This window comes from Eubalaena glacialis, chromosome 12, assembly GCF_028564815.1.
Source record: "Eubalaena glacialis isolate mEubGla1 chromosome 12, mEubGla1.1.hap2.+ XY, whole genome shotgun sequence".
Lineage (NCBI taxonomy): Eukaryota > Metazoa > Chordata > Mammalia > Artiodactyla > Balaenidae > Eubalaena > Eubalaena glacialis.
The window spans coordinates 36,902,347-36,916,062 of record NC_083727.1 but is presented as its reverse complement, the minus strand read 5'-3'; the positions used below and the strand labels follow the sequence as shown (position 1 = coordinate 36,916,062).

At 40.0% G+C, this 13,716-nt stretch overlaps 1 protein-coding gene across 4 annotated transcripts in view; it reads left to right on the top strand.

Moving 5' to 3' along the window:
• The window catches only part of NCOA7 (nuclear receptor coactivator 7), a 156,037-nt gene that overhangs the window by 21,566 nt on the left and 120,755 nt on the right, over nucleotides 1–13,716 (top strand). For all 4 annotated transcript variants that reach the window (XM_061207653.1, XM_061207654.1, XM_061207655.1 and 1 more), the window contains one exon: nucleotides 12,652–12,762. In XM_061207653.1, the coding sequence (XP_061063636.1) occupies nucleotides 12,713–12,762 (50 nt within the window). In that variant the 5' untranslated portion in view covers nucleotides 12,652–12,712. The remainder of the gene's footprint in view (nucleotides 1–12,651; nucleotides 12,763–13,716) is intronic.

Below are 13,716 nucleotides of genomic sequence, written 5' to 3'. Positions count from 1 at the left end.
TGATCTTCACATGGCCATCTTCTTATAAGGACACCAGTCATATTGGATTAGAGGCCCACCATACTCCAGTATGACCTCCTCTTAACTGATTACCTCTGCAGTGACCCTGTTTCCAAATTAGGTCACATCCTGGGTTACAGTGGATACAACTTCAACATTTTTGGGGGGGGGTGATGTGACACAGTTCAACCATAACAATAAATAATATCAAAGTCTGTAGGTGAATGTACCAAGATGTACATAAGTCACGCTTGGTGTCAAGTGATGCCTCCTTGTAGCTAAACTTCCATAGCCATGCACATTGGTTATGAGGTAAATGACAACTGGAAGGAAGGGATGCTTTCTTGGCTGTTTTTGTTAATTGGTTGCTTCTGTCTCTGGGCTTTGGTATTCCAGGCCTCAGTAGAATTATGCCTATAGATAGTAACATGTACTATGTGGCTTTGATCTTCCTGGTAAAAATTCACAAAGTAATTTGTGGATTAGGATATTTCTAAAGATGTGTTGGGTTTTTTGTTGTAATAATACTGCATAACAGCCTCCAAATCTTAGTGGCTTAGAACCACAAATATTTATTTCACATTCATGAATCTGCAGGTTGACTGTGGTTTGGCTACTGTTGGGTGGGTCCAGCAGGGCTGGGCTGGACTCCAAAGCTGAGGTAGGAGTTCAGGTCTGTTCCACACATCTTCATTCTGGGACCCGTGCTGAAGAAGGGAAAGCCACTACCTGAGGCATACTTTTCTGGTGGAGAACAGAAACTTGCCAGGCCTCTTAGAGCCTTAAGTTGAAATGGGTACACTGTTAGTCCTCAGTCTGTTGGTTAAAACAAGCCACATGGCCAACTGGGTAGAGAAGAATACTCTGTGTACTAGTGCAAAGCACCACAAAGTGGCATAGCAGAGGGTTTGCACGTGTAATTCTCTTACAAGGCGGGAGTGCTTAATTGAGTACAATAATCTAGTCTGGCCAAATGGCCAAAGAGCCCATTTTCTTTTGAATTCTGCAAGAACTTTTATATCAAACAACTTAATAAACCTTTAAAAGAAAACGTACTTAAACCATAGAGTTGGTTTCTTAACCCAATCTCTTGGAAAATTAGAATTGAATATCATACGCGTAATTTTTTTCAAAGAAGAGGTCACAGTACTTCCCGATGCTGGTTTAATTTTGTGTTGAGCAGATTTCCTGCCCCGTAGCACTTTTCACTATGCTTCTTCCTGAACCCACGTTTGCATATTTCCCACATTTTGTGCCGTACCAACCAAAGCACTACATGCGCCTCTCCATTTTTGCCTTACACATCCGAGGGTAGGGTAGAATTCCAGTCCTCTTGAGCATGCTCTGATAGAGAACATTTTCATTAAGGATAAAACTCTTTCTGGTTTACAGACATGACTGTTCATTGGGTAGCACTGTTGAACTTTAACCAGAATGGTGGTTTTTGGTGTTGTCCCACTTCAAACACCTTCCCTAAGAACACTGGCCTATGTGGCCTGGCCCTTTTCTTTCCACTGGTACTTCTCTGTGCATAACAAATTTTATTTAGCATTACTTTCTATCATATCCTTTTTTTCTGATTGTTTTATTTTTGTAGATTTTATTTCCTTGTCAAAAATCGAAGTTTTCTCAGAGTGTATTGAGTCCTCTTTATATGCATAGGTTTTAGATAAATTGTACAGTGATAGGCATAAAACAGGTTCTTAGTAAGCTTACTGATTGAAGAGATTGCTTGTCAGTATGTGACAAGGCACTATTTTGGAGTAAGTGTAAATTGTTTATTGCCACCTGTACATTCCATGTAAATAAATATGCTGAAAGCGTATTAAAAAGGGTGATAATTCAATTATTTTTTATTTTGCATTTTTACACATATTGGGTATATGCCAGTGTATTTTGAAAATAGCATTCAATTGCCAATACCATCCACATGAGAACAAAGAAGCATGTGACTTTTCCTCAGTGAAATGGCAATTTACCTGGTAAAGTGAACTTCATGTCTCTTCACAGTCTCAAAAGACACTCTAATTCTTGGAAACTAGTGTTTGCAGCCCATATACTGTATGTTCTTTGGAAAGGCATTCCATTTATTAACATCTTTCATCCATCAAATTTTATTGGTTTTGTTTGCATCAATTAACCCTAATTCAGATCCATCAAATAGATACCTCCCCTCAAATAATAATAATAATAATAATTAGTAGTAACCACTGGCCACACTTATTTCTGTCCTAAAATTGAAGGAGTTGGGGCATGATGCAAGACCAGAACCCCTGCAGCAGTGATGGCATTTGCTGTGAGCAAAGGCAGCTGGTGCAGTGATTCACATTGGTGCCTACTCTCTGGAAGGCCTTGGGGAATAGGCTTGAGTTCTATACTAGTAGAGACTCCAGAAGACTGTGGAACTTTTTTCTTTTTTTTTAAATTCCTTTTGGGCCAGGGCTAGAAGATACCTGCAAAAAAAGTCAAATAGGCCAGAGATCCTAGGATTTTAGCAGTGGATCTGTCGAATAATATTAAAATGAATTCCAGAAGTAATTGAAGACAAACTTTTCTTCCCATGTCACCTGTTTGTTTATTGATGCTGTTTGGAACCTACCACCTTTAGACTCACCTTAGAGATGATCTGAAGTGATCTTACAGTACTGGAGCAATAGTAGGGGGTGTCCCTAGAAACTACCTCTGTGGCGATGCAGGCATCAGATCTTTTTCAACTCTTGTGAGGGTAGGGACAATCATATGCATAGAGCAGACAACCAATAAATAGTGACTGATGGTGAGAAAGAGGAAGTTTCCTCTTATGGTTGAGACGTGAGATCAGCAGAGCAGACTCTGTTCTGTTTTCATTGTCTCTAATAACTTTTTATATGACTTTCTGCATATTTTTCCTGTTTAATTTGTTTTTGTGTACAGGTAGAAAACTGTACAAGACTGAATTCTTATATCCTTATAAGTATTAATGAGAGAATGCATGCAGTCTATTAAAAACCTCCGGTAGAAGTTTATAGAATCATAATTTTTAGTTCTAAAAAGGACCTTCAGTTTTAGCCCCTAAAAAAAAAAAGGGACTTTTGTAACTTAAAATCAATAAAGAACATTTTTTTAAAAGATCAAAATTCCATTTTTAAATTCTGATTCTTTGTATTTACTAATTTCATTTTCAGCGGGGAAATAATTGGATTGGCAGAAGATTACTTTTCAAAACAACAGAAACAAAAAAAATTTGCCAACTGCTAAGGGAAATATTTCTGGCATATTCAAAGTTATATTATTACTTCTGTCCTTAAAACTTAAGAGGTAATTCACTTAATTTAGTGAATTAAGGGAATGTGCTTTCCAGTTAGCTCTTTAAAAGTCTAATTCAGTGCAATAAATGTTTACTAAATGCTTGAACATGTTCAGTGCAGTGCATTTATTAATGAATAGCAGTGACTAACCTGAATACAGTTCAGGATCGATGTCCTAAAAGACAATTGACCAGAAAACTGGTGTTCACCCTCTTGTTCTTTTAATAGTGGGTAAATCTGGAAAGAACCAGGCAATTGACATGAAAATTCTGTGTAGTAATATTGCCTCGCATTAGAGGCCATTATGAGTGGTTCTGACTTTGGCATTAGATAAAGCTGATCATTCTGGCTCTAACTTTTATGGCTGTTTGACCTTGAATAAATGTTTCAACCTTTCTAAATTTCAGATTCTTTATCTAAAAAGGATTGAGAATATGAACTCTCATATAGTCATAAAGATTAAACAGTGTGTGTAATAGCATTGAACAAAAAAATCTGGTGCATATGGTTAATGTTCAATAAATGTTTTAACTGTTGCTGTTTGCTGTCATCTCTACATTCATTCACCCGGGCTGCCTGGCTTGAGTTAGTTCATGATCTAATGTTTCTGTTTAGGGGCAAATTTGAATCTGGCTCTCCAGGTGTTGATGAAGGTAGGTGTAGCTTTCATGAACATAGGAACATTTGGGCTTGTTGAAATCTCAATGGAGAGAATTTTCTGTTCCATGGGGTGCTAGACTCGATAGATACCTCTTGGACACATTTCATCTCTATACCAGGCCTTTTACAGATAAGGAAACTGGGGTCTAGAGAAATTGAGTAACTTGCCCAAGGCTACATACCTTGGAGATGCTAGAGTCTGGATACCAACTGGGCTTGTCCTGCTTTAAGGGTGCTGTGCTGCCTTAATAATAAGAGTCTGAGGGGTTAATCAGGTAAAGCACAGAGAATCTTGAAAACAGAGAACGACTCAGGTGTGTGGAGTTTGTAAGATCTCAGCTTTGAAGGAATTTTTTTTTTAATTAATTTATTTATTTATTTATTTATTTTTGGCTGTGTTGGGTCTTCGTTTCTGTGCGAGGGCTGTCTCGTTGCGGCGAGCGGGGGCCAGTCTTCATCGTGGTGCACGGGCCTCTCACTGTCGCGGCCTCTCTTGTTCCGGAGCGCAGGCTCCAGACGCGCAGGCTCAGTAGTTGTGGCTCACGGGCCTAGCCGCTCCGCGGCATGTGGGATCTTCCCAGACCAGGGCTCGAACCCGTGTCCTCTGCATTGGCAGGCGGATTCTCAACCACTGCGCCACCAGGGAAGCCCTGAAGGAATTTTTGAAATTAAAAAATTTTAATTAAAAATGTTAGTTTATCCATGGAACTTGACTTTCCTCTGTAACAGTGGTTTTCAGTGAGTGTAGTGTTCCCCACTGGGGTGCAGTTTGGTTGGCATGGTTCCTGGGGAGGGGCACTAGCATTTAGTTGGGAGAAGCAGAGGTGCCAAGTGCCCTGCAATGAGCAGGACAGTCCTAGACAACAAATAATTGTCCTTCTATTTCGAATTTCTTGTCATCTGTAGGACCTACATGAATATTTATTGGGACATTCTAAAGAAAAGAAAGAGATTGGTTCTAAATTACTATGTATAGAAATTCTGGTTATTATTTATAGCACTAGTTTTTATTCTGATGTTCTGTGCACTCCCACCTACCCGTTACCCACCCCCTCCCATCCTCTCACCTCTGCTCTTTCATCTTCCTGTACTTCTCATATGTAGTGAAATTATTTCTGATCTTATTCGACCTATAGCTAAACTTGTCCTAAATAAGTTGGTATAAGCGTCTGAGTGTTTTGTTGTGTCTTCTAATGAAATTGTGCCTGAGAATTTACTTTATTATTATAAATTATTAACTTATAACTTACCTGTTGTAAGCTACTTCTCTTTTGGCATTATATTGATTTTTGAAACCTGAGAATTTACATATTGAACTACCTGTTATCAATTACTTTCCTTTGGGGCATTACATCGACTTCATAAAATTCAGTGTGTTAAATGGGTTATATTATCTATCAACTTCATCTCAGCATTATAAAGGGCATGTTATAAAATACTTATATACAGTTGACCATTGGAAAATGTGGGGGGTTAGGAGCACCAATCCTCCATGTAGGTAAAAAAATGTGTATAACTCACAGTGGGCCCTCTGTATATGCAGTTCCTCTATGTCCGAGGATCCTGTAGGACTGTACTATAGTTACTGAAAAAATATGAGTATAGGTGGACCTACGAGGTTCAAACCCCTGTTGTTCAAGGGGCAACTGTATTTATTTAGGTGAGGGGTGTTGATTTTTTGATAAGGTTGAGAACTGCCAGTCTACAGCGACCCCACAAAATGGTTGTCCAGCCTGTGCTCAGTCATCTTTGGCGATTAGGAAGCTGCTGTCTCTGGAGACAGCTCTTTGCATCAAGCCCTTATGTTGAGCCAAGACGCCTCTCCCTCAATATCCGGTGCCTCGTCCTAGGCACACCCTTGACGTTCTATTGGTACAGGGCTAAATCCTCTACCAGATAAGATCCTTGAGGTATTTGGAAATAGCTGTCCTTTCCTCCCAACTCTTTCCATGCTAACCCTGACCAGCTCCTTTGACTACTATTCTTAAAGTTTAATGTTATGTTACTTAATCATTCTGTTTGTTCCAGTTTCCTTATATTTCTCCTATACGGTAGTGGGAGACCCAGAGCTAAGTGCAGTAATCTTGATATATTCTAATCCTCAAAAAGGGTGGGACAGACCACCATAGTCTTTTTTATTCTGGGTTGATTGCATTAGTGGTTTTGTTTTGTTTTGTTCTGTTTTGTTTTTGCCAAGGTGGGGCGGGACGGGTTGGGAAGCAGTGGCATCGCACCACTGGGTATGTGGATCTTACTGTCACCTCAAACTGTAGGTCATATTCACTTGTGCTCATGCTGGGTTCTCCCTTTCTCTCATTCCTTAGCACCTCTCCCAGATGTAGAACCCCAAATTAATCTACAGACAGCTGATGTCTGTCTGAATTGAAATGCTGTTATCCAGGATGTTATTTATCCCTCCAAAAGTCTAATGAGGCCCCTATTTTCATTCAAGTCAGTGGTGAATTTACTGATGAGGACCAGGCTTAAGGACGAACACTGCATTAAGCTGTTAACATCTTCCCTCCAGGTTGAAGTTGGAGGTCAGCTCCCAGCTCCGGGTTGAGGCCGGTCGGTTGGTCAGCACATACCTCTTGGTACAGTGGTTCAGTGCTTTCTGTAATGCATCTAATCATAGAAGCATCCATCCGTGTCTAGGCCATATTTCTCAATCTTATTCATAAGCAGATCAAGAGAAACTTATGAAGTGCCTTTTAAGTACAGTTACACAGTGGTTACCTAATTTCCTTGATGCACTGGAACAGTAACTATGTCCAAGAGGGAAATTAGGTCAGTATAATTTGGCGAGGCCACCATTCTGTGAACTTCCTCCCCTCTACCAGCCCTATACGAGAGCCACACCAGACCACGCAGGCCTCCCTGTGTACCACGTGTTCCCTCCCGATGGCTCGTACGTCCTCATTCTGCCTAGGGAGACCAACCTCTTCTGCATTCAGGATCAAACTCCTGTTCCTCCCTCATAGTCCAGCTCTGGCATCATCTGTGGAGTTTCCCTGACCCTCCTTCCCTTCCTGGCAGAGTAGTTGCTTCCACTCTGTGCTGTGTGGTTCCTTGTACCCACCAACATCGGACCACTCGTCTTACCAGCTGATGGGTGTCCGTTGCCTGTTCCACCTGAGCTTCCTGGCCTGTGAGTGCTGTCTTCGTCTTTGCATCTCCAGCAGAGTACTTGGTCCATGGTAGATGCTTCAAAAAGGGATCTGCTTGTTTGTTGTTGTTCTGCTGAATGGTTGGTTTTCTGTGAACATTCTGGATCTCAGGGTTCACTGCCTCCTCTCCTAAGTCCTTGCCAAGCTGCCTTTAACGATCACGTCTAAAGTTTTGCTACGGATCTATGTGATGTTCTCTAGTGTGTAATTTGCACACTCCCTTTTCTATTTTGTTGAAAATTAAAAAGTATCTGCCTCTTGTCAGGCTTTTGGCATTTTCCACATATTCAACAACTCCTGGCCCTGCCAGTGATGTTTTAGAAATCTCATTTGCACGTTCTCTTCCTAGAGAGAACTTATAAAGTGATCTGTCTAGCCCAGAGTTGGTTCTTCATTTAGAGTATCTAGGAGATTTGATGAAACCTCTGTACTCATCTTAGGTAAAAGAGCACTGAAACCCACACTTGTTTAATTCTTTTCAGGTCTAATTTCATTTCCCTAGGCAAAGGATAATGGAGTAAGAGTTGATGAGGTCTCCAGTCATTTTGCCATCCATTGCCTTTGTCCCATTCAAGTGATAGACCACTGGCCTGTCCTTGATCATCACCTTGATTCAGGCATAACTTTTTAGTTCTTTGTTGCCATTAAGTTCTGTTTTCTGTTGCTTTGCTTCTGTGACACACATTTGTTTATCTGGGGGCGTTATCTCCTAGATGCTCCCCCTACATGTTTGTGGCAGACTTTTGTTCTATTTCTGTGTCTTTCTTCCCAGGTTTCTTGTGAAAAAGAGTATTCAAATTTCTGACCTTGGTTAGCACTGATATTTGAATACCCTTTATGTGTTTAGATGACAGTATGGCTTTGAGAAAGACTGAACACCTGTCATATTTCAGTATAAGTCTAAGTATTTTCTAGGAGGAAATGTCTGCATAGAACGGTACATTTTGGTCTGTTCCTTATGTGGCCAAATTTAGTGTGACCAAGCCTTAAAGCATGTTGTTGTCATTATTTCATTTGTATGATAGGAAACCTGTTGTTGGGAAAACAGTTGATGGACATCATGGGTGCTCTGGTGTTTTTCTAGTCCTCGCTGGTTATACCTGAATGAACAAGGAGCTGCAGTGTAGATGTGAAGCCAAAAAGCCACCCTGGGCTGTGTGGGTCCACACTGGTTTGATGTAGTTAGGGAGTCTGGTAGCTCTGTCCTTAAATCTCTTCTAAGTGGTGTCATGGGGAGCATCAAACATTTGCTGGTGACACAGAAAATACTTTGTCTTCAACACAGCTCTTATGAGGTAAGGATTTTGTATGTGCCGGTTTCTTTTTGTTTTTTGTTTTTTTGAATAATGAACTGAATGTGGGTTTAAATTGACCATCCTGATTTAAGATTACAAAAAAATACTTAGATAGAAGATACATCTTGTGTTCCCTCATATACCGTAAATGCAGGAGACTCTTGTAATTCTGTAATACACCGTAAATGTAATACACCATAAATGCAGGAGACTCTTGTAATTCAGTGTTTGGACGAGTCTAGGGTTTATTGATGTGAGGAAAAAGTCAGCATTAAATGAAAAAAGGACTTTTAAGAAGCCCATTATAACCACCTATAATGGAAAATGTAGTTCCCATTAGAGATTGATTTAAAGGAGCTCTGGTTCTTCACTGAAGCATGAAGGCTGCTGGGTGGTGCGCTGTGCAAATCATTTTTATAGCATCCTTTGCTGATCTCTTTCTGGTCAATCTGTTGGTGTGTCTAGACCTGAAAGAACTGCATCTGTCTTGTTTAAGAAATGTATAAATTCCCAGAAATTTAAAAGAAACCAAAGATTTGGATTTTTTTTATTTATCAAATAGAAAATGGAAAAAGAGCTCTGCCAGTTCTAAACAGACACAGCAGCACCAGATGTCAGTTCTCGGATCATTTAATCTTTTTCTCTTGTACTTATTTTTGTCAATATTTTTCCACTAGAACCACATATTAGTTTCTGGCTCAGCTTGCAATATAAAAATTTTCCAATTAGATTGTTATGACTTCATTTTTATTCATGAGGGGAAATCTAATAAACAGAGATCATCACATATGGTGGCACGCAGGAGAGGAACTTTAAAATAAACCACCTGGCCCAGGGCAGGGCAGAAAGCCAGGGTTCTAATTCTATCTGGAGTTCCAGAGAGGCTGGCTTGAACCTACATTCTCCATTTCCAAATAATTGTTAATTTGGGAGGAATCCTTGGATTGATATCAGTTTGCCATATAATTGATCTTATCCCCAGGACTGGATTAATTCCTTGCTTAGCTTTTACGTGGCTTTTCTGACTAGTTCTGTGTTAGGTATTTAGGGAAGTATAAGGAAAGTATGAAACATGATGGTTTTTGACTTGGAGGAACTTTGGTTTGTTTGGGGCTGAGGAGGCTAAGTGAAGTGGCATTGTCACACAGCGTACGATTAAGTGCCTCACAGTAAGCGATAAGTGACACGTGAAGTACGCTTATACGGCCGAGAGAGAAGGGCTCATGAGTGGTCAGGGAAGCAGAATTGGGCCCTTGTGCTGGATCTGGTCAGGAGGAGTGTAGCAAGGTTACCTCAAGCTTGGGAAAAGAGTAAGGATTAAGGTATAGAGTTGGAGAGCAGCCCAGTGGGTTCAGGCCACATGTGAAATGGAGGTTATGAGAGTTGGACACTCGGCTACTGTCTTTTCTTTGTTACCACAGTTCTTGAATGAGTCCTTCCCTCATTCATTGAGGCGTGGCTTCCATCCCCACTACTCCACTGAGGCAGTCCTATTGGAGGTCTCAGTGACCCCCATCCCACTCATGGCCAGGCACATTTGTCCTAACCTGTAGAGTCTACGCCGAGGCATTGGAAGCTGCTGATTCCAGACCACTCTTTCTAACTCATCTCCAAATGCTTTCTGGCTCCAAAGGTTATTGAAAGACATTGAAATAGACACCAAACTGGATTTAAATCTCTGCTCCACCAAGGCTGGTAATGTTGAACTAGGGAAATTAGTATCTCTCAGCCTCAGTTTAATGGAAGTAAGGATACCTAACTCATATTGTGGATGTAAGGATTAAAAGAGAGAACATGGGGATAATACGTTGAAATAGTGACTTAACAGAAGGTAGGCATCGTGGTTGGTTTCCTTTCTCTGCCTGGTGGCTACCCTGCCCATCTTGCCCTTTTCATGCCCATACTTACGCTCAGGTATTCCCTCTTTCTGGAATGCTGTCTCTTTTTCCTCTTATTGAAATCCTCACCACCCTAGAAGGTTTACTTTGTCACCTCAATCAAAATTGAACTTTGTGTCTTCTGGATTCTTAGTGTTACTGTTTGGACAGCTCCAGATTACTAACTCCGCATTTTATTGTGGAGTTAGTTTAACCAATTGTATCCCATTGACCTGACACTCATCTTGTTTTCCCTACTGGTTGGTAAATCCCTTGAGGGCGCCACCATGTCAAAGACATGGAGATAAAGCAGTAAGAGTTGAAACTGTGTCATCCATTGTTTCCATACAGGACCCTGTGCATAGTTGTCATACCTGCAGGGTGTTATCATCGTACTGTTTTTTTTTTTTTTCTTTTCTTTTTCTTTTTTCCTTAACTACAACCATATGTTGATAATTTCTAAATCTCTTCCTCTAGCCCTCACTGCACTCCTGTGCTTTACATGAAATCAAACATCTGGTGAATGTTTCCAGTTGACTATCCCATGAGCACTCAAAGGCAGCGTGTCCAAAGCTGATCTTTCATCTGTTTCTGCTCCCCCCTCCAAATGCATGCCACTTCCTGTAGATTGTATCATATCTGTGGTTTCACAGTCTACCCAGTCCCTGAAGCGGAAACTTGGAAGGCATTTATCATTCCTTTCTGTCCCATGTTGTCTACATGGAATGAGTCACCAAATCTGAACTCAACTTGCCTCCTAAATATTTTTTGAACTTGTGCCCCCTCTTTCTGTGTCAAATACTGCTGGCCAAAGTGTGGGCCCTCCTCTCTCTACTAGTTTTACTGTAATATCTTTCTAGTGCGTCTGTTTTCCCCGTTCTCAATCCTCTCAAGTCCATCCTCTGTGATCTGTATATGTTACACTCCCTCCTTCCCTTTGGTGATGTCTGCCGGGAGTGGTGCACTTGGGTCAGCATGATCACTTAGTGACATAGGTGCTGACATAGGTGCAGGGAAGGGGGTGGCAGCACATAATGCATAGCTAGGATTAAGTTCAAACTCTTCAGCATGACATGAAAGGTCTTCATGACCCCAGTCCTGCCTATGTCTTCATCCTTATCTCCCACTGTTGCCCTGCTTCACATTTGATCCTGGAGCAACAGAGAAATATTGTGTCTCCTTGCTTTTGTTCAAGCTGGACTTGCTTCCTGTACCGTTTAACCAGGAACCCATACTCATCCTTGAGATCTTGGTGTATGTGGGGATTGCGGTGGGGTGGGCCCTGCATAAGGCTAAGTGTTCTTCCTCTAGGCCCTGTGCCTTCTTCATAGTGATTTGTATCCCATTGACCTGAAATCCTAAGTGTCTCCCTTGCAAGACAATAAATTTCATTAGGCCAAATATCATGTTTTATTTATCTTTGGTCTCTGATACTTATCACAGTACCTTCCCTGTAATGTATATTGTGAATTAAATTGTTTATGGAGTTGAGGTGGATTAATAAATAATTTTGATTACTGAAAATTCTTTGCTTTTACTTTGAGACTCATTCAGGGTGAAAAGACAGATTTTAGGAAAGGTTAATGCTGTGCAGACAGTTTAGATTAGTGAACCAGGCAGTAAGTAGACATTGGGAATTTTTGAGCAGGGGCATGGCATGATGAAAGTGGTATTTAAGGAAGATTGATCTGGAGACAACCTCTTATTACAGGTTTAAATCGGGTTGCTTCTGGGAAACATAGGTGAGGGTTGCAGGGGTGGGAAAGAAGGAGTGGCAGAGACAAGCATATAAAGCCATTCTGAAGAATAGCTTCCTGAGGCTTTGTACTTTCATTTCCACATTTGCTCAAGTGGGATATACTCGCTGGCATGTTTCCGAAGTAAAATAGAATACTGATTTATTTTTGTTTTTAAAGAAAGAACATTCTTGTAAAACACCTAAGTGATCCATTTTTCCTCATTATGTATGAGACATATTTGTCATTAATGGCTTCAAAAGAGCGATTATGAATTCAAAAATTTAAAAAAAATTAGCTTCTGCATAGCTAGGCTAAAGCCTTCTAAAGTCAGTGGTTTTTGTTTTAGCACATTTTGAAATAATTGTTAATTATGAGGAAAATACTTCAGTTCATTTTTCCAGCCACTTTTTATTTTATAGTTTAACCTTTCCATTCTAATTGTAGTTTCCTGCCCCCCTCCCCTTCCCACAGGGGCATTTGTATTTCATATATGACTCATGTGACTATGCTTACTGGTTAAAGTTTAGCTTCCATTTGTTGGGGCCATGTAGCTCCACCCTGCTTCATTCTTCATATTGGCCGTTATAAACTTCTTAATTTACAGTCACTTTGTTATTTTTTTACAGGGTGATGACTCATTGATTAAAAAGGAATTTTTCAAATAGTTTGCACTTTTGATTGCATATTATGGATACCAAGGAAGAGAAGAAGGAACGGAAACAAAGTTATTTTGCTCGGTAAGCATTCAATATGCAAATTTATATCAGTACTTAAGAAATGTTTGAGGGGACTTTGTTCTTAAGTATTACTTGGCATTTTGTGACTTGTGACTGTTCATAAACAGAGCAGGTAACCAGTAGAAGTTAAATGCACTTTGTTTCATCCTTTTTCTTATTTACACTAGAGAAGTCACATTTGATTGGTTCTTCTCTTTCTGTCCTTGACAGTTCTCTCAGGCCAGTGCTGCTCAGGGAGTCTAACATTCTATATGCATTGCACTGCAGATTGCTCAGAATCCCGTGTTTAACAACCTACATTTTAAATCCTAAGTACTTAGTTCCTGCTGCTCTGTAGCTTAATTAGTTGAGTTATAACTAAAAATCTATGACATATTTAAAGCGTATTACTTTGTGGGGTGTCTATTACTAAAAAGTATTTTTGTAGGTAAATGGAATGGATGACATTGGATCATTGTAGTACCTGTCATTTTTAAAGCTTGAACTCGTCCAACATATGTACATGTGTTGGTATCTGAATAGGAGTAATCTACTATATTATTGGTTACTATTTACAGATTTAAACATCTGTATGGCAGCCACTCACTAATCATAATAACATGAATGGTACACTAAAACATTTATAAATCATTTTGATGGCTGGAATGTTTTCAAACTCAGAGTGAGAACATAGGCTTAAAATGATCATTATGGTCTCCTAAATTGAAATACTTCTTAAGAACTAATTCAGTCTCACCACATCCCCAGCCCCAATATGCTTGTTAAATGTGCACTTCCTGTTTTCCAAATATAAGTGTTGGAAACTGAAAAACAAAGTTTTTCGTTGATGTTTTTATTCAGAAATTAAGCTAGGTTTTAGATTGTTAAGGAACTACTATGTGCCAAGTACTTTACTTATTATTTTATTTATCTTCACAATAAACGTGTGAAGTAGGTTTTCTCCCTGTTTTATTA